Source organism: Cyprinodon variegatus, unplaced genomic scaffold (genome assembly GCF_000732505.1).
Source record: "Cyprinodon variegatus isolate N-32 unplaced genomic scaffold, C_variegatus-1.0 Scaffold640, whole genome shotgun sequence".
Lineage (NCBI taxonomy): Eukaryota > Metazoa > Chordata > Actinopteri > Cyprinodontiformes > Cyprinodontidae > Cyprinodon > Cyprinodon variegatus.
The window spans coordinates 179,546-199,519 of NW_015151093.1; the positions used below are offsets into that span (position 1 = coordinate 179,546).

General features: G+C 38.2%; 3 protein-coding genes across 3 annotated transcripts in view; 2 read left to right on the forward strand and 1 right to left on the reverse strand.

Moving 5' to 3' along the window:
- The window catches only part of LOC107096643 (ankyrin repeat and fibronectin type-III domain-containing protein 1-like), a 36,318-nt gene extending 33,196 nt beyond the window's left edge, over positions 1-3,122 (forward strand). The window contains exon 19 of the mRNA XM_015393394.1: positions 1,348-3,122. Coding sequence (XP_015248880.1) covers positions 1,348-2,045 — 698 coding nt within the window. The 3' untranslated portion in view covers positions 2,046-3,122. The remainder of the gene's footprint in view (positions 1-1,347) is intronic.
- A 1,452-nt stretch (positions 3,123-4,574) lies between these two features.
- On the forward strand, positions 4,575-10,155 carry LOC107096645 (GTPase IMAP family member 4-like). The gene is made up of 2 exons (XM_015393396.1): positions 4,575-4,661; positions 9,155-10,155. Exons 1-2 carry the CDS (start codon positions 4,631-4,633, stop codon positions 10,153-10,155), a joined length of 1,032 nt encoding a protein of 343 aa, XP_015248882.1. The 5' UTR covers positions 4,575-4,630.
- Positions 10,156-10,189: 34 nt separating this feature from the next.
- Positions 10,190-17,110, reverse strand: kdelr3 (KDEL endoplasmic reticulum protein retention receptor 3). Its single transcript, XM_015393397.1, has 5 exons — positions 16,744-17,110; positions 14,870-14,970; positions 11,782-11,940; positions 11,175-11,427; positions 10,190-11,093 (listed from the first exon to the last, which is right to left on the reverse strand). The coding sequence occupies exons 1-5, from the start codon at positions 16,832-16,834 to the stop codon at positions 11,050-11,052; spliced, it is 648 nt and encodes a 215-aa protein (XP_015248883.1). The 5' UTR covers positions 16,835-17,110; the 3' UTR covers positions 10,190-11,049.
- Positions 17,111-19,974: the final 2,864 nt, after the last annotated feature.

Genomic DNA, 19,974 nt, shown 5'->3' on the forward strand with positions numbered 1-19,974 from the left:
TTAAACTAGTGAATATTTCATGGGTTTCTTGCTCATAGTGCTTTCTGTTCACTAATGTTCTCTAAGGTCTTCAAAGGACAGCTGTACTTATACGCTGCAAAATAGATCTAGAAATAAGTAAAGATTTCTTAAATGAAGTGTATTAACCCTAAGGCCCCGTCCACACGAAGACGAACCCTGGCCTAAACGCACAAATTTTTCACCAAACCAGCCTCTCATCCACACGAAGCCGGCGTCTCGGGGGTCTGTAAACGATCTTTTTTTTATTCAGCCTTCAGAGTGGGAAGATTTCGAAATGCTGTTTTCGCGTTTCCATCTTTACGCTCTAACCGCATATTTTTTTTACACGCATGCGTCATAGCGTCGCCTCTAAACACGCATGCGCGACACAGTATAACAACAACAATGGCGCCGTTGCTGCTAATGCTACTCACCCTGCTGTCGGGCTACAACAGAATCTTCTTCTTCTGGAATATCTCCAGGAAGAACAGAGCAATATCGACGACATAGTTCAGCACCTAAATTTGACTTAACCACGAAAATGGACCCGCAGGCAACCATGTATAAATATTAGTGCGCATGCCCAACATTTCGTCGCTTATTTTTGCTTTGGCACCACAGCGCCACTTACAGGNGTCGCTTATTTTTGCTTTGGCACCACAGCGCCACTTACAGGCCTGGCATACATTTTGCAGCGTTTTCATGCATTCGTGTGGACGCTCACATTTATTTTACGTCTCCGTCTTTACGGCAAAAGTTTTGGAAAATATCAGCATTTCGTGTTCGTTTTGACTTCGTGTGGACGGGGCCTTAGTTTGAGTAGGCAAATAAGATGATCTGCCAACGGAATGAGTAATTTTCTCTTAAAATAAGATAATTAGATAATATGCACTTGAAATAAAACAATGTAATTGTTTTTTCTTATTTTAAATGTTAATTATCTTATTCCACTGCCAACGTGTCTCAATTACCTCCTCAATCCAAGCAGGAAAAAAATGACTTACTTAGATTTCATTTTTTACAGTGACTGATTATAAGGCACTGAGATGAAGTTTATTTACTAACTTTTGGTGTTTCAAAGTAATTAATGCTGGTTATAAATTCTTGCCTTACTTTTGAGGTTTGAAATGTTTGTGATAATTTATCCTTTTTCTTATTTGTGTTGGCCTGTCACAAATACCAATATCATGCATTAAGGCTTGTGTCTGTATCAAAACAGAATGTGAAAAAGTAAAAAACTTGAAATATTTAATCTCATAAAAAGTCTGGGAAACTTGCTGTTTTTTGCCGTGAGTGTGAAGTCCCAATCTCTCCTAACTTCTCTCTAAATCTTGTTTTCTCTTTCAGGTTCGGCCAATGTTCCCTTACCGGTTACCGCCACGGTCTCCCCTCCACAGGGAATCCCAGCTGCCCCTCGGGATGCTTCGCTCATGTTGATGGAAGGTGTCGTGAAGGGCGGTTACCCCGTTGACATCAACGCTCAGTCGACAGTTGACCTGGCCAGCATTGGGCTGCCGGAGGACGGATACACCGGCGCTTTAACGGAGTCTGAACTCAACTCTGCAGCTGTGGCACAGCTGGAAGCCACGGTGTTGGACAACATGGACTTCCCCCCCAGCATAACGGACGTCCTCAGGCCGATGGAGATGGCAGAGCTGGTGGACATCTTGCCTACGCTGAGTCTGATTGAGGAGGAGAACACCAGCGCTCCATCCACGCCGTCTGTCATGGACATGCTAGAGAACTTTGCTCTCGGTGTCGGGGAGGAAAACAACCACTTTATCTTTGAGGCCTCCAGCCTGCTGAGCGAGGGTGGAGCGGCGTCAGAGCCAGACGATGTGAATGAGACGTACTGTGAGGACGTTGTACTAAATGGAGGGGAAGTTGCATCTTCTTGTTCCACTGTAAGGGCCTCAGAAATCCACACCCCACTGTGTGACTTACCTCTAAATGATGCAAAGACAAAGGAGGCTCCAAGTAGGGGGGGATCCCTTCCAGTGAGGAGCCTGGTAGAGTGGGACAGACCCTCCACCAGTTCTTCATGACATTAAACTGTCATTTCCAACTTTCTGTCACACTTCAGCAATCAGCAAAGCAGTGGAAAATACCCACTTCTTTTCACTGTATTCATCATAGTAGATAATAAATGGAGGATGTCTTGTGAGAAGAATATCCAGCCTCATCGGTGACACTCCAGAAGCCAGGCCTGTTTTTGCACACCCCTAAACCCTTCATTTCTAGTTTTTTTCAGCATATAGATTTGTGCTCATGAGTTTCCATTCTGAATATGGAAATGATAAAATATTACAAAAACTTCCCACTAGCTTTGGGTTGATCAAGTCATTTAGTATCAGGCAGTTGTGTTTGAAACTTCCTGGGTGCCCCTGCTAAGGTGTAATTTACCTTATGCAGCGTGTTGCCCCATTTTCAACACCAACGGAACCAAAAGCAGCTTGAACTTCTGCTCTGGGTTCTATCAGCTGCATTAAATCCCAAAGGCATCCTCTGATGTTTATCTCTGTGGTGTAAGCGGGCTTTATTCATGCAAAGCCTTTTTTCTTGGTATTCAAATCAGCGGCCATTTTTACCAGAACTGCCTCCTCACTGTGCATCTTGAAACAGCCACACTACAGTTTGGCTGTGTGAAGATGCACTCCTTAATTAGAAATCAGAGTCTAAATAGCTTTTTTTTTTGAATATATTTGAGATATCTTTCCTGTTTTATATGGAAAAAAATAATGCAACCACTTTTGGCATTTACTTAATCACATTTTGTTATATAAACACAGTTGTTTGTAACTATGATTAAGTAAATGCCAAAAGTAGTTCCGTTTTGCTTCTAATAATCATTATCTACACCAGAGCATCATTGGATACAACCATAGGTGACAGAAAAGGTTTAGCTTTTTAATTTATGGTAATTCATGGTATGTTAACTTATGAGCACTAGTCCTAAATGTCAAATGTAAAAAGGTAATAATAATAATAAGTTATTGTTGTAGTAATGACTTGAATATAACTTGCTCACTACAAGACAAAGCCCTATTGGTGCTTTTCTGAGCTGTGTACAAACTCTTCAGATTCAGTCAAATAAATGAGTTTCTTTTGGTTTTTAAGAGAAATGCTGTTACATGTTTTTGTTTCATTAAATTAAAAATGGAAAATCTTTTTATTCCTGTGGCAGAGACATTTGAAATTCTCAAATTAAGCCTCCTCAGGGTCGTTTTAAGTTCTTTCATGACTGCTGATGTTAACCCAAGATCACATTTAGCCATATTTTATAGGTTTACTAACTCCATCCATCTTCTGACACACTGAATCCCAAGTGGGGTTGGGAGGGGTGCTGGAGCCGGGTACAGGTCATTAGTCTATCAATGGGCAACACAGAGACAAACAATCTTTCACCCACACCCCTAAGGAGAATTTAGAAAAGCCAATTAACCTAACTGTTTTTGGACTGTGGGAGGAAGCTGGAGTACCCGGAGAGAACCCACGCATGCACAGGGAGAACATGCAAACTCCATGCAGAAAGACTCCGGGCCGAGAATTAAACTCGCAAACTTCTTGCAGCAAGGCAGCAATGCTACCCACTGTACCACTGACCAGCCCACGTTTACTATTACTATGGCAAGCCGTATTAACATCAATTTGGTTGTACCGCCTTTACATTCAAGATATCTCAAATTGTTTTATGACTAGACGTTTAAGCGATTTAAGATATCTCTAATTATATTTTGACTAGTCAAAATACCTATTCGGGATATCTCTAATTACATTCCGACGAGTCGAAATGACGTCAGATTTACCATTAACTTGTATGGAGACGTCAATCTAAGATATCTAGAATACACATTTCAGATATCTACGATTAAATTACGACTAGTCATAAAGTAATTTCAAGATATCTCGATTTTAGTTTTGACTTGTTATAATTCTAATTAAAGTCAGTTTAATCCAAAGTAGGAAAAGTTAAATCAGCGTGTGACGCTTTAAATGACAAATCTGGAGTAGTAATTTGAGATATCTTGAAAGGAATTTTGATTAGGCAAAATGTAATTTAAGATATCTTGAATTATTATTCTTCCTAATCAGAATGTAAATACAAATATCTTAAATTACCATTCCGGATAATCAAAATGTGGTTTTGTCTAGTCAAAATGTATTTTAAGTTATCTGAAACGTAATTATGGATGGTCAGACGAAACCGAATTTATATTAAAAAGGCTTGCCATACTATCTCGACCCAGAGAATTGTGGCCATGGGCATTCACTGCCATCTTGTGGTCAAATATGTGAACTACAACGACCCTTTACCGTTAAGCAAAGGATTTTAAACCTTTTTTTGTATGGTCATTTTTGGCCATTTTAATAACCCTTGCTGAGCTGGGATGTAGGCTTTTTCTTCAATAACAATTTAACATTTAAAATAAGTCTCTGTCGGTTTAAATTGGAGTGCAGAGCTCAGCACTGCTCCTCCTGGCTGCAGCTGCGCCCTGACGCATAATGAAAATATAATAAATCCAAGAGGATATATTAGCCACAGCAAGACAGACCGCAACCTGTACGGATTTCATTTATCCTAAACTGAATTATCACCACAGTCAAGGCTTTGTTGCATTTTCCTGGTAGGATGTCATCTGAAAGTGCTGCGTCATCCAAAGGTATGTCCTGATGTCTACTGCAGGAAGGCAGTAAGCTTCCTTTAGCTGGTTTCCATTGGAAGTTTGGTTCAGAAGGAGACTTTAAATGCACTAGAGATACAGAATATAACTCTGATTAATACTTCATTTAAAACAGTCCTCTCTGAATGCAGTCATCTTTAGGGATGGGTTTAGGCAATGTATTAATCAAATAAAGATCAAATAAATGAAGGTTAAAATTATTAAAAGTAAAATAACACAAATATTGCTGTTTAAGCGATGAGGTCAAATATTTCACCTTATATTTTTTTCCAATATTACTCAATAAAATTCATTGCTTAAATGGAAATATTTACCCTTCAGCAATTTCACCAACCAAAAAACTAAAAAAAATATTATTTTCATAAATCTAAACTAATAGGAAATGAGAATAAAAGTCTAAATACAGTAGTCTCTTGGTAAATCAGAAACAGGGAAACACATTAAAACAGGTCATTTCTAAACCTCAGCATATTTAATTAATTTTTTCTATAAATATATATATATGTTTTTACAGTAGTTTTCTATACAGTAATGAAGCTCTAGTGGAAGTTCATAAGAATCAGGTTGCCTTTATGCAATTATAACAATAAAAGGTATGCATTTGGAATTTCAAAAAATTTGGAATAAATACACTCCTTAGTATTATTTTTGAATAAGCATGCTTTATTAATACCAAATCCATAAACCTGATGATTATGTAATTCCAATAAATAAGCTTTATTTTACAAATGAATATGCATCCTGGAAGGTTTATTTAACAGGCATTGTGTAAAAAGAATTTTTAAGTAAATGTGAATTATTTAATAAATGTTTCTGACTGTAGATACTTTAAATGTATCATATGCGTAATTAAGATTATTTTCATGACACAGATTCTATACAAATCTATCCAATCAAACTTTGCAATTAATGCAAAACTCTCTGTTTTGGAACTAATGCTGTTTTAGTAATCTAAGACGGATGACTTGAATTCAGTGAACTTTTTAGCAATCTGAGACTTGGAGACTTAGATAGATTTATTTTATAATTTTGTATATACGAGTGTTTAAAAAAAATAAAATTCGTTTAAAACAGCTCTAGACAATTTAAATTTTTTTTAAGTGCCGTCTTTATAAACAGTAATAAATACTGTACATAAAAAGAAAATAGTAATATATTGAAAATAACTGTATATTTACAGTTCTAACATTATTTTTTTAAATAAATAAAATAACCAATTTTACATAACATTCAGCAGTCTAATGGCTGTGGAGAAGAAACTTATGGAATCTGCTGGATCTGCATCGGATGCTTCGAAGCCTCTTCTTAGAGAGCAGCAGGGAGAACAGCCCATGGTGGGGGTGTGAGGGGTCACTGATAATGTTATGGGCTCGGGACACACAGTGCTGGGATGAAATGTCTTTAATGGAGGGAAGAGGAGCCCCGATGATCCTCTCTGCTGTTCTCACCTTCTTCCAGTCTGAGGTGCTGCAGCCTCCACACCACACAGTGAGACAGCTGGTCAGAACGCTCTCTATGGTGCTTCTGTAGAAGGTGGTGAGGATGGGTGGGGGCAGGTGGGCTCTCCTCATCCTCCGCAAGAAGTACATGCGCTTCTGTGCCCTTTTGATCAGCGATGTGGTGTTTACCACTGTCATGTTAACCGTGCTTGTGGCATCAGTGGAACAGAAAAAACTTTTCAGTGAACCAGACTCAATGTTTGCAACCATCAGCAGTGTCTTACAGGAGGTTTGGAAGAACAGAACAGATGAAAATACATATAATGAACAACTTCCTTCTCCACTCTATAGCTTAATATGTTAAGACGCCACACAAAAAATCACCAAAAACAACTTTGTAATGCCTGAAAAAGCATAAATTTAATCAGCTCCTGATCTCAGAGGGTCTAACCTGCCCTGGTGATGGCAGTGATTACAGTGGCATTATTCTGGCAGGATGAGGCTGCAAATTTGCAGGCATCACGCATGCACCACGGACATGACACTACAAGTTTAAAAAGTCACAATTTATAACTCTCATAAATAAAAATTATTTCTTACACTAAAATAGAAAATCACTTTGAGGAAAATTGTGGTATCAGTAATGATATGACTCATTTGAAACAACTAGAAATGCATGATGTCCATCTGATGGTGGGTGGGCATTTATTGGATCATTTATTATCTTGATAAATTGATAAGATGATGAAAACAATCACAACATGGGTGAATAGCCCATTTTGTAATATTTTTCACTTCTTTCCCATTGGGGCATTGGTAAATATAAAGAATATGATTAAATGCGGTGACTACGGGATGTTCAGGGATATAAATCTAATGTATCTGGTGTCCTGAAGAACCCTAGTTTAATTTAGTATATTTTTTAAGAATAATGTTTGGGATTGTGGGACTATAATTTCAGTCACAACTATACAGTTACCTAAAAATTACTTCAAAGAATAAATGAAGCGTGTTTTATTATCAACTTTATCACAATATGCTAATATTTTGAGAAGGACCTGTACTAACAAATGTAGTTTCTAGTATTTTTTTCCATTGACTAATTGCATTGAATTTCCAAAACGCATTGGCTACACTGGAAAAACGATCTAGATATAAGTAAAACTTTCTTTAATTAAGTGTATTTACCCTTAATTTGAGCAGGTAAATAATATACCGTAGTTTGCCAATGGAATGAGTATTTTTACTCTTAAAATAATTAGATAATATGCACTCGAAATAAGACAATGCAAATGTGTTTTCTTATTTAACTGTAAATTGTCTTGCTCCATTGGCAAAATGTCTCTTTTCCAAATGCACTTATTTTAAGAACAAATTACTTATCTAGATTTTGATTTTTTCCAGTGTAGTTATAACAGAAATATATTTTTTATATCCTTTTAAGTGGTGAAAAAAGTAGTTTCTTAACATGATTTTCAAAAAGTAGCTGCAACCAACTGTAGAATGTGTTAAATAAAAGTTATCTTTATCTTTTTCTAAAAAAAAACCGTCAAGAATTGTTTGCGGCTCAATTAGTTTTATTTAAAAAAAAAATCAATTCACAAAAAAAATAGTCTACAACGGAAATATATATTTTTTAAAATCTTTTTTGTGGGTTTTTTATGCAATTTTCCAAAAATATTAGCAACCCATTAATTCCCTTTTCTCCTTAATTTTAAAATAAAAAAATTGAGAGGGCGGAGTGCTTGTTTAAACAATTCAAATCTGTGGTAGATATTTATCAAACATGTTTTCTTTTTGTAAATAAAGGTCATGTAAAAACAAGTTATAACAGAAACATATATATATTTATTGATTGGGACATTTTTTTCACGATTTTCCAAAAATATCAGCAACCTGAGGTGGATATCTGTTAAATATATCTTTTTAATATATATTTGTTTAAGTTCATGCAATGTTTGAGGCTCTAAGCAAGTTTAAGTTGGTATTTTATCGTTTTTAGCTAAACTATCAGGAGCTGTTATAGGAGATCCAGTATGCAGGTTGAAGAAGAGTCTGATAAAATGGAGAATATAAAATAACATATGGTTAATAAAAGGGTGTAACTTTGTGATGAAAGTTGATGAGGACACTCGGGTGGAGGCTGATGGACCTACAACCCAAAAACCTCAATGTATAAAAAAATAACGAATAACAGCCGATTCCGATGCCAAAATCGATATCATGCATCCCTAGAAGTACAATTTAAATTCTATCCATCCAGAAAAAAATGGATATGCTTCATTTTAAATATAGCATAGTATATTTTTTTCTTGTAAACTTTCTGGTAAACTTGGAGATCTATTTTATTGCATGTTGGATATCCCAGTAAATCTGTTTCACCTTTAAATCTGCAGTTCTCCCTACTTCTCTCTCTCTGCTCTGTTTAAAAAGGTTTACAAACCTATTTACTAATATAATAATGGCAGAAACACAAATTCAAGATATGTAGAAGCTCTGCAGTCTGATTCTGTCTGTACAAAAAGAAAAGGTGTTAATTTTAGCCTGTAACTGGGAGTCATGGTGCTCTGAGAAGTCAAGCTTTTTTAACAATTAAGAACAATGTTTTCTAAAGCTTCTTGCATTATAATACTAACTTGTATAAACTTAGAATCTGTTGCCATCTTTAGCTGAAAAAACTCAAACAAACAGAGTTTTTAGTGTTATGATCTCTAATTTTTTTTTACTTTTACTTAAACATCAAAGTAGCTGCTGGTTAATATTCACTAAGTGCTGCTGTGTGTCTCTCCTCCAACCACGTAGCTACTTTGTACACAGAGAAATGCGACAGCAAATCGACAGAGCCGATGATGTTACACCGAGAGGCGGGACACGGGAGTGGCGCAAGAAGAAAAAAAAAAAGTGGACTCAAAATGCTCTGAACACAGATAGCTGCACCCAACGTCTGTTACCTTTGGCTAAAGTAAATGAGCAGAAAGGGGTGGAAAAAAGCGGAAATTAAGGTCAACATTTTGTGTTTTTCTGTCGTTTCAGCTGTTCCGCCATCTTTAGTATCAAAGAACGATCCTTTGAGGATTGTTCTGCTGGGCAGGACCGGGACGGGCAGAAGCTCCTCTGGAAATACTATCCTGGGTAGAGCAGCCTTCTGGGTGGAGTTGTCCCCCTCCTCTGTAACCGCAAGGTGCAGGAGACAAACCGGGACAGCAGGCGGTCGGAGTGTCTCAGTCATCGACACCCCGGGGTTCTTCCATACAAACCTGTCCCCAGAGAACGTCGTGGCAGAGGTGGGTCAGAGCGTTCGTTTATACTCTCCAGGACCCCATGTGTTCCTGGTGACCCTGCGGCTCGGCAGGTTCACCCAGGAGGAGAGAGAGTCCTTGGAGTGGATGAAGGTCATGTTTGGGCCGGAAGTGTCCAGGTTTACCATGGTCCTGTTCACCTGGGGGGACCAGCTGAGGGGCAAAAGTGTCGAATCCTTCCTGGAAGACAGTCCAGAGCTGTCCCTGTTTGTCAGCAGTTGCCGTGGTTATCACGTCTTTGATAACAGCAACCAGGAAGAGAACTCAGCAGGATCTGAGCAAGTCGTGCAACTTCTGGAGAAGATTGACCAGATTGTTTTAAACAACCAAGGTGGTTGGTACAGCAATGATATGTATATGGAGGCTGAGAGCGCCATAAGGGAGGCACGGGAGAGGCTGCAGGAGGAGAGGGGACATCGACTTCAGCTGGAGACAGAAGGAGAGGAGGAGAAGGTAGCAGATGGGGAGCGGAAGGAGGAAGAAGATGCCAGGAGGAGAGCTGAGAGGCTTTTCTGGTGTGAGCTCCTGACCGCAGTGGGCAGAGGAGCCGCCGAGGGGGCGGGCATCGTGACCAAGGACAAAAGCAAACCAGTCAAGAAGGGTAAAGTGGTAGAAAAGGCAATGGGTCTGGCGGCGTCACCTCTATCCATCAAATCAGCCGCAAAGGTGCTGGAAGGAGCCGTGAAAGAAGGGAGCAAGGTGCTGCAGAAACACAAAAAGATGCTGCTGCACTGAGACAGTTGATGTTTATTACAAAGAAGTGATTTGTGAAATCTCTGCACATCCTAAGGGCACTTTAAGACTGTGGAATAACGTTTGAATGTTTCACCTCGATCTGACAGCAAAATATAATATCTTTGAGACAAGAAAATTAGTTGGCTGATAAACAAATAAAAGTGGATCTGTGAACACTTTTCTTACTTCTGAAATAAAAACAAAAATTAGACATCATGGCTATGGATAGAAACAACACTGCAGCTTCTTTGGCTTTTCATTATAAGAAAATGATATTTAGCCCTTTTTTCCCTTATAATAATAAAAAAAAAACAAAATACAAAAGACACAGTAAACAAGACGAGAAAAAGTAACATAAATGGCAAAAGTAAATACAGTAAGTTACTCAGGGAGTGCCTATCATTACAAATTGAAGGTGTGTTTTTGGTCATTGGGTGATCAGGTTTAGTGTAGGAACTTCTAAAAAAAAACTAAAGCTGTTAAAAAAATTAACAAACACATGAGCTGAAACCACCTTCAGGTTCATTTTCATGGATTCAACACTCAAAACTGTTAGCATGACAACAAAACTGGCTCACTGAATAATCTTCAGAGTCAGAAGCGTTTTACAAAAAAAGGAAATGTAGGACAAAAAAAAAACAAAAACTCTCCCGGCTGTGATTTACAGAGAGCATGGTGCTCATCACTGACACGCATCCTCCGTCACATTTCCATCCCTACAGCATCGTTGTACACAAATTAAAACAAAATGATGCACAAACACAGACTTACGGACACAATCACATGATAAAATATCTATGTAATGCTGGTGTTCAGATGCAAGAGTCCCATTGCTACGTACAGCTTCAGGGACTGCGCCCCCATGCTGAACTGCGGCAGGCGGGTACGTCAAATCTAAACCGGCATTGGCAGGCTCATCTTTCCTTTCCCTCGGATCACTGCAAAAAGAATAGACAAGCTTTGAGAAGGGACTCCTTTTCCTCAGGAGGGGATTTTTACTCCGTTTCACTTTAGCTCACCCCTCGTGACGTAAAGGTAAAAGAAGTCGCAGTAGAAAATGGTCTGAACCACTCCGGACACGACGGCGATCTGGTCAAAGAAGCCCTCCGTGTGGTAGCGCCACACCCAGTTGGCGATGTAGAGGGCCCTGTAGAGGCCGAGGAAGAACAGGTAGTGGGTGGTGATGGACTCCGCTTCGCCCGTCTTGGTGATCATGAAGAGCTGGGGCATTATGGCAACGGATTCAAGGAAGATGGAGAAGGTCCACAAGATCTAAATGAGGAGGTGGACATAGTCAGTGCTTTGCAAAAATATTTATAACCCTTGAAGGTTTCAAGTGCAACAGACCAATACAAAGTAGTCCTGAATTATGACACAAATGGTTTACCAAAGTACAAAATTGGTCTCTATTTGAGGCAGTTGAATTTTATTTAGTGGCATCAGAATAAATTAGGTTGAATACCAATTTACATTTGGGATTTCGGCCAATAGAAAAAAAGGCTATAGACATGCATCAATTCCCACTTAAAAAAAAAAAAAAGAAAGAAAAAAGCATAGAGCCTCCTTCTTTGTGTTGTGTTGCGATATTAAAGTGGCTGTAGGGTGTAAAGTCTCTTTCTCACTTACCTCCAGTGGAGTAAAAGCATAGTTCTCCAGGAAGGACAACCCGATGACCGGAACCAACAAGAACTCCACTCTGAACGTGTCGTTCTCTGAATTGTAGGAGTTCTTGAAGCGCATGTAGATCAGGTACACGGTAGCATAGGACAGAGCCAGAAACACCACCTGGGAACAGTCAGCACTTTGAGCTTAGGCTTTGCTGTTTTGCACGAGGCTGCCTACTTTGCATCATTACTAAAGAATAATGGAGCTCTACACTTTCAGCTGCTTGCCAGAAATTCATTTGGCTACTCTAGTGAATACTTTAGGGTCACTCGAACGTGAGAAAAACAATAGGAAACCGTTGCAGTTATCTATTAATTGTAATATTTCGTAACAATATTGCATTGTCATGCTTTCCTAACGTCACAAACCCTCAGTCTTAGGCAATCACATTTTCTGAGGAACTGAATTTGGGGATTTAATTAGCGGTTTGATGTAAATGATGCTGCCTGGACATCCATATGTATGCAGTGCATCTCCCCCCAACCCTAAAGGGCAGATTATACTTCTGCAACTGCACACATCAAATGTCGCTTGGGTCTGGTCGCGAACCAGTTTTGCTGGTATGCTTCTGAAGGGTCAGTCTGGAATTTCTAGGGACGCACAGCAGTTTCCCACCAAAGTGCAAGGGGGAGCCTATTTGAGAACTCGAGAGAACTTCACGTATTTATCTCTCAGTCTCTTCCGCCTTTGTAAACACCCCTTTGGATCCCGCTCAAGGATCTGGTTGTTCTCCCTTCAAGAGATGGCAGAGACCTTGGCATCTTTATATAATTTGTCTGAGGCATCGTACAAGAAGTTGTACTTCCGAAACTCCTCAATTAACCTTTCGTCGTAGTTGTCCATTGGTTTTGTCCATTGCAGTTATTCCTCGTAGTTGGTCCTTGGTTTTTAAAAACCGAATCGAGAAGGACGACCACACAGACAGTCAGAAAGGCATACCAAGCACCAATCACAGCTGCTTTTTGTCTGCGCACTTCCACTTGAGACCTGCGAGGGTTTGCCACCGTCCGACGCGTAGTCAGGATTTTTTTTTGATGGTTGCAGAAGCTATGCCTCAGAAGCATAAATTGGCCTTAACTCTCAAATCTGCAGTTATCCCTATTGATGTTTACTTTCCTAACTACATTATTTCCTTCCACTTAACTTTACATACTTTAATACGGTCTGCAAACTGCCAGATTGTTTAGCAAAGATCTTTTCAGTCTCATTTTGAGACAATCAGCTCTCTCTTTTTTCTCACATTACATTTAACTTCTATTGGTATCCTTTTATAAGAGTTAGTAACATTTTTTCCCCAATTCATTCTAGGTTTTTATTGGCTGTAAGCCAAAAATAAAAAAAACAAAAGCAAATAAGCACCTAAAACAAGAAGATGCACCTATTGATGCGTGCAAACGGGAACTTTTAAATAGCTCACCTTAAAAGAGAACAACACTGACTATTTCACACACAATCATTACACTGTGTGCAGAATTATTAGGCAAATGAGTATTTCGACCACATCATCCTTTTCATACATGCTGTCCTACTCCAAGCTGTATAGACTTGAAAGCCAACTACCAATTAAGTAAATCAGGTGGTGTGGATCTCTGTAATGAGAAGGGGTGTGGCCTAATGCCACAACAACCTATATAAGGTGTGCTTAATTATTAGGCAACTTCCTTTCCTTTGGCAAAATGGGTCAGAAAAGAGATTTGACAGACTATGAAAAGTCAAAAATTGTCAGATGTCTTTCAGAGGGGTGCAGCAGTTTGGAAATTGCCAAGCTTTTGAAGCGGGATCATTGCACAATTAAGTGGTTCATTAGCCAACAGGGGTGTAAGAAGCGTGTTGAAAAAAATAAGACGCAAAATAACTCCCCATGAATTAAGAAGGATCAAGAGTGAAGCTGCCAGGAAGCCATTAGCCACCAGTTATGACATATTTCAGAGCTGAAACATGTCTGGAGTGCCAAGAAGCACAAGGTGTTCAATACTCAGGGACCTGGCCAAGGTAAGGAAAGCCGAAAAAAGGCCACCTTTGAACAAGACACACAAGACAAAACCTCAAGATTGGGCCAAGAAATATCTAAAGACTTATTTCTCCAAGGTGTTTTGGTCTGATGAAATGAGTGAGTCTTGATGGGCCAGATGGATGGGCACCAGGCTGGATCAGTAAAGGGCAGCAAGTTCCTTATCGACTCAGACGCCAGCAAGGTGGAGGTGGGGTATTGGTATGGGCTGGTATCATCAAAGATGAACTTGTTGGACCTTTTCGCGTTAATAATGGAGTCGAGATCAACTCCCAGACCTACTGCCAGTTTCTTGAAGACACCTTCTTCAAACAGTGGTACAAGAAGAAGTCGCCATCATTCAAGAAAAACATGATATTCATGCAGGAAATGCTCCGTCACATGCATCAAAATACACCACAGCGTGGCTGGCCAGAAAAAGACTAAAAGGAGAAATGACATGGCCTCCTTGTTCGCCTGATCTGAACCACAAGGAGAACTTGTGGTCCTTCATGAAAGATCTACAGGGAGGGAAAACAGTCCATCTCTCTCAACAGTGTCTGGGAGGCTGTGGTGGCTGCTGCACGCATTGTGGATGGCAAATGGATCAAGACACTGACAGAATCTATGGATGGAAGGCTTTTGAGCGTCATGGTGAAGAAAGGTGGATATATTGGTCACTGATTTGTTGTTTTTTTTGTTTTTGAATGTTGTAAATGTTTATTTCTGAATTTTGAGTTGTTATATTGGTTTACCTGGTGAAAATAAACAAGTGAGATGGGTATATAATTGTTCTTCATTACGTTGCCTAATAATTCTGCACAGTAATATTTACCTGCACACACAGACATTCTCATAAAATGGCCAAATCTAAAAACAAAAACACATCAACTTCCCAAAATATGAAATGTTGATACTAAGGAGTCTTTTGGGTTGATCGAGAACACAATTGTGGCCCAATAATAAAAATAGTCCTCAGAAATACAACATGCCTAATAATTCTGCACACAGTATATTATATAGGCAGCTTTCTGATAGAAATAATAACTCCAAACGTACCTTCATGATTGTGTTGTAGGCTGAAATGTAGACTGTGAAAAGGTCAAGGTACCTGGTGGTAAAAACAAGTGCAAACAGGACCTGAGATTTCCCAGAGATGCCTGTGAAAGGAGTGGGGAGAATGGTGGAAGGAAAACTTATTATTATTCCCATCAGCAGCAGATAACAGCAACAGCAATTAAGCAAACAATGCATCAAATCATAAGCAGTGTGTTTCATGATAACTAGTGATGTTATGAGATGCTTCAAGGCCGAGGCTTTGTGTTGAATATTGGAGGGGCGATTTAGACGCGTATCGAGGCTTGCTTCATTCGTGGGAGGAGCCAAAATAGATGACATCCGAAGCCTCGCTGCCCGCCATACCACATGACCGCTTCTAGAAGTGGTTCAGCTCGCCAAGAACTTCAGCAAGCATTTAAACATCCTCAGTATTCAGTCAAGATGTAGGAGTTTGTAGGAGAGTTTGGATATATTCTAAGAATAGATTGGTGTTTTTTCCAACCAGTCTAGTCGGGTAAAACTAGTCTGGTTGGATTAAACAACGTAATAATCAAAATCTGAGCAAGCCAATGATAAAAATGTAAATCTATAGCATAACTGTGTCAAATACTTAGTGGCGTCAGCTATAAGAGATGGATTTCCAATCTTTGGGTTCTTGGTTCAAGACCCACCACAGACTTTCAAAAGTTTTGATAAAACACATCTAGTATTTCGGCTAATGTGACTAATTCGCATTTTTTGCCCAAATATAAATATAAACACAAAAAAATAGATTGGAAGGTTTAACCAAAAGATTGCTTGAACGCATAACTTCCAACCCAATTAAAAACACAAACTGTGGGAAAACTATTATGTTTAAATAAAAAGGACTAACACCTTTCATTTTCTCATCATTGCCCAATTTCCACAAACACTTTCACTGTCTGCTTGAACTTATTTCACTAAAATGGCAGAAAAACTGTGTACCTACAATTATTCAGGGTTTATACATGAATAACTCTCACTTAATGCTTTTTAATGCTCTTAGAAATAATTTTAATGCCACCAACAGGTACTCGTCGACAGGCTGCAGCCATGTCCCGAATTCCTCGTTTTCCAGCCACTTTTGTTGAAATTTGCTTTCCCCCCATTATCTAGCTTTTTCTCCGACTCAAGCGTATTTTCTGAACATACAGCTTTGCGATCAACCGGAAGCAGTTCCACGCAAATATAAGGTGATATAATATGTCTGACAAAATAGTTTTTATAAACATTTTTTTAAATAAAGCATTTTAAATGCCACAATAAACACATTTAATGAATTGTAATGCCAATTAAGGCCTTAATTTAAAAAAAGAATTTAATGACTTTTAATGAATTTTAATGACTATCGGAAACCCTGTTATTGTTCACTTCTAAGACATTTTCAGCTCAATAAAACTTTAAGATTTGTATTATACAGACCAAACATTAACAATTTCAGATGAACTTATATGAGGGGAAAAAACAATATTGCAAAAAAAAAAAAAAACACAATTACATTACTAGCTGTAGTTCTGCTTTCCACCAGTAGGTGGTGCCATGCTCACATGAAGCTTCATGAACTGTGCGGATCATTGAAGCAATTCGCCCAAACGGTTCAATGCCTCATGAAGCTTCGTCTCATCATCACTAGTGATAACCCATAAAGTAGGTGGAGCACCGGGTTTTGTTGACACTGCCACGTAGCCTTTAAACATACACGTAACTATAGCTTTGCAAATTGGATTCATAAAACTCTTCTAAATTATAACTTCAAGAAGGTCAAAGGGGGGGATATGAGAAGCATTTATTCCTCTACATCCATGCACACAGAGTTAAACAGCAGGAAAACAGTTGGTTCAGAGTTAGCTTACCAGCGCAGGATTTGGAGCTCCATATCTTCATTAGCAGAATGAGAATAGCCACTAAATGCGACACGTCACCTGCCAGCCGAAATATATTCATAGTGTTCAACTTCAGAGAACTCCTCAAAGGCCTTAAAAACTCCTGCAAGCACTGACTTCTGAGTTTATGACCCAGAAAGGAGGGGAGCGAAGAAAAATAAGCCGAGATTATAAAAAGGGAAAAAACGAGCGGGTTGTTTAGCAGTTAACAGCAGGCGGACCCGTTGGCTTCTTTTTGTCCAAAGTGTGTAAACAGGTGAAATGTCAGCAGATTCCTGGATAGATTCAGGTTTGAGTGAGCAGTGATGGTCCTGGAGGTAAACCAAGAGAGGAGGTGACGTGGCTGTCAAGCTAGCCCGACTAGGATCTGACGGGGACGCTGCTTTCAAAATAAAACTCCATACGTCGGTTTGGGTAAAGATACTAGATAACCGGTATAAACAGGAATATTTTCAAGAAAGACAAAATTATATAAGTTTGTTATCCTTTTTTATAAGTTATTTGTAGAGTATATTCGTATTTTCTTTTTTGTCTCAGGCTCTTATTTTGAAAGTTTATATTTTATACTGATTTCCGGTGCCGGTTTTCTTAATGTCGTCGAACCTGACAATCTTGAAGAATTTTAACTTGTAAATCCTTTATTTAACAGCAGGTGGCGACAAACAAGCAGAAAGTGCGAGCACCCATTCAAAAGCTTTGCGAACTTTTCTTTTTGTTGTTATTGATTAAAAGTCAATAAAGTTTTTGTAATCTTTTTTTTTATGTGTTAAAATATTGGTGGAATATAAATCCAAAGGCTTGAAAAAGGATGTAAAACTTTAAATTAGGTTGCCAACTTGGTTTCTAAATAATTTATATTTGTTTAATCTAGTCCCTGAGATTTTACCAAATGACTTGATAATTTCTAATAATTTGGCTTTGGACTTTTCTATTTTTAAAAAAAACTAACAATGCAGTTTGAGTTCTTATGGTTATTGCTAATGGTTAAATAGCTTTAATAAACAGCAAAGCAGGTAAAGTGTCCCCTTAACTGGATACTTTTTTTTTTTACATTTTTATATTTGTTTTAGAAATATTACAATCAGTCTAAATTTGACTATGATAGAAATTTCCATTTGATAAAATATTCACCAAAACTACAACATTTAAAAACCTCAAACAGAAATAAATGCTCCACTCTGTAAATGTCCTTTCAGCATCTGATGACAGTAGAACCACTGTATCCATTTCCTGTTTTTTATTCGTCATATTTAGAAGTCTAACATTATGAAAACTTAACAATTATAATATCTTTAAGGATTCAATTTGCAAATATTTGAAACATTATTTGATTGAAAATACAAAAATATTTTATACCTCTCTTTAAGTTAGATTTGTTATCAAGTAATAAAAAAATAAATAAATGACCTTTAGGATCTTAGTTTGACTTCCTGTGTTTTTGTCCGCAGCAGTGATGTCCAGCTGTTGCCTCGGTTTGATTTGCCTCCTTGTGCTTTGCCTGTTTTTTTATTAACTTTTTTTTTTGTCTTTTTATTTATTTTTTTCCCATTTGCCTCCATTCTGTGTTTCTTCTTGTAAAACCTCGTTCTTAAATCAACCCTTGGATTGTTTGGTTTGCTGAACTGAAATCCAGGAACAGTTCCGCACGTGAGTGTTCTTCTCCTCCAGGTGGGGCAGGCTCAGGTAGAGAGCAGCAGAGATGGCGTCCTCAGTGGAGCGATTGCGTTGGTAGGCAAACAGGAATGGATCGAATGTTGGCGGCATATGATGGCCAACCAGCATCACCAAACCACAACCTGAGTCCACTTTGACATCCTGCTCAGTTAAATGCTGATGTGCTAAAAGATTTAATTATTTGTAAAACCAAAGCCAAATGCTCGACATTCCTCATTTTAGCAAAGAAAGTGCTTCTTGTACGAGTTGTCATAAAATACAGCTGTATTCTTGCAATATTAGGACTTTATCCTCGTAATTTTATGACTTTATGCTCACAATTTTATACTTTTATACAAATCTCCTGGCCCTAATACTCTGTCATATGTACACACCCATTCAGTTTCTGGAAAATCAGACAGTTTTTCCAGGGGATTCTTTTTTTTATTGTTATTTTATTTTAGTTTTTGATGCATAAAGGGATCCCACATCAAACAATGACTGAGTGTTTGCACCATAACACAGTGATTCCCAACTTGGGGTACACGTACCCCTAGTAGTCCGCCAGTGCATTGGAAGGGGTCCATGAAAATATTTTATTTCATAGGTTGTAAAATAAAATGGGGATCGATTTTTGTTTGTGATGACCCAATAGAAAAATTAAACAAGTTTTTATCAACCAAAAAGTACATTTTTCTTATATTTCTGAGTTAACCAAGACGAGGCAGAAAAATAGACTGGATGTAGAGAACAGCCTGGGATCGGCTGTTTTTCACACTGAGCTATCAGAGCTCTTTAAAGCAGCTCAAATAACTAATTAAGTCATTTGAACAATCATTTTTGTTCTGAATTTTGTTCCAAGTTCATCAAGTTTAAATGTGATTTTAGGGGAGTTACTCAGAGGAGCTCTTTTTAAAAAGACAGGGTTTTAGTATGATTTTATTTTGTGTTTTTTTCGATTGCCTGCTTCTAACTTCTAGGCAACATATTTATGTGGTTTTCTTATTTGAGATGGAACTGATAAAATATCTAATAATTAAATTTTCTGGTTAAAAAATGAAGTAAAATAGTTTTTATCTTATAATCACTTATTGTACCTTCCACTTTGGACAATCATTAGTACTTTTGACTGAGAGGGGGACTCATGGTACGACAAAATGCCTAAAGAGGTACACAAGTCAAAAAAGGTTGTGAAACCCTGCCTTAACAAACCAAATAGACTTAACTCAAAACAAGAAGTGTAATATTGGTTGCTCCATTATAGTTAAGGCTTTTTCTTCAATTAAAGTCTATGAAACATTTTGGCTTCACATGAGAGAAAACCACCTAGTAAGGAGGGGCCCAACTTCTCAACTTTAAATTAGCAATGACCAATTTTCATCAATATCTGTTGTGTATAATGCTGCTTCCTAAACTGCACCTTTGCTCTTTGACCAACAGAGTGCAGCAGAGAGGCATTTTAACTGATGACCCTTATATTAATCTTTAATAATAAGATGATGTCTTAACCTTCCTGTAAAGATCTGTATATATATATATATATATATA

Coding starts and splice junctions, on each gene's coding strand:
- LOC107096645 (XM_015393396.1), top strand. CDS start 4,631: ATGTCATCTGAAAGTGCTGCGTCATCCAAAG. Junction 4,662..9,154: donor AAGTGCTGCGTCATCCAAAG/GTATGTCCTGAT, acceptor CTGTCGTTTCAG/CTGTTCCGCCATCTTTAGTA.
- kdelr3 (XM_015393397.1), bottom strand. CDS start 16,834: ATGAATATATTTCGGCTGGCAGGTGACGTGTCGCATTTAGTGGCTATT. Junction 14,971..16,743: donor GAGCTCCAAATCCTGCGCTG/GTAAGCTAACTC, acceptor CTCCTTTCACAG/GCATCTCTGGGAAATCTCAG. Junction 11,428..11,781: donor ATGCTTTTACTCCACTGGAG/GTAAGTGAGAAA, acceptor CTCCTCATTTAG/ATCTTGTGGACCTTCTCCAT.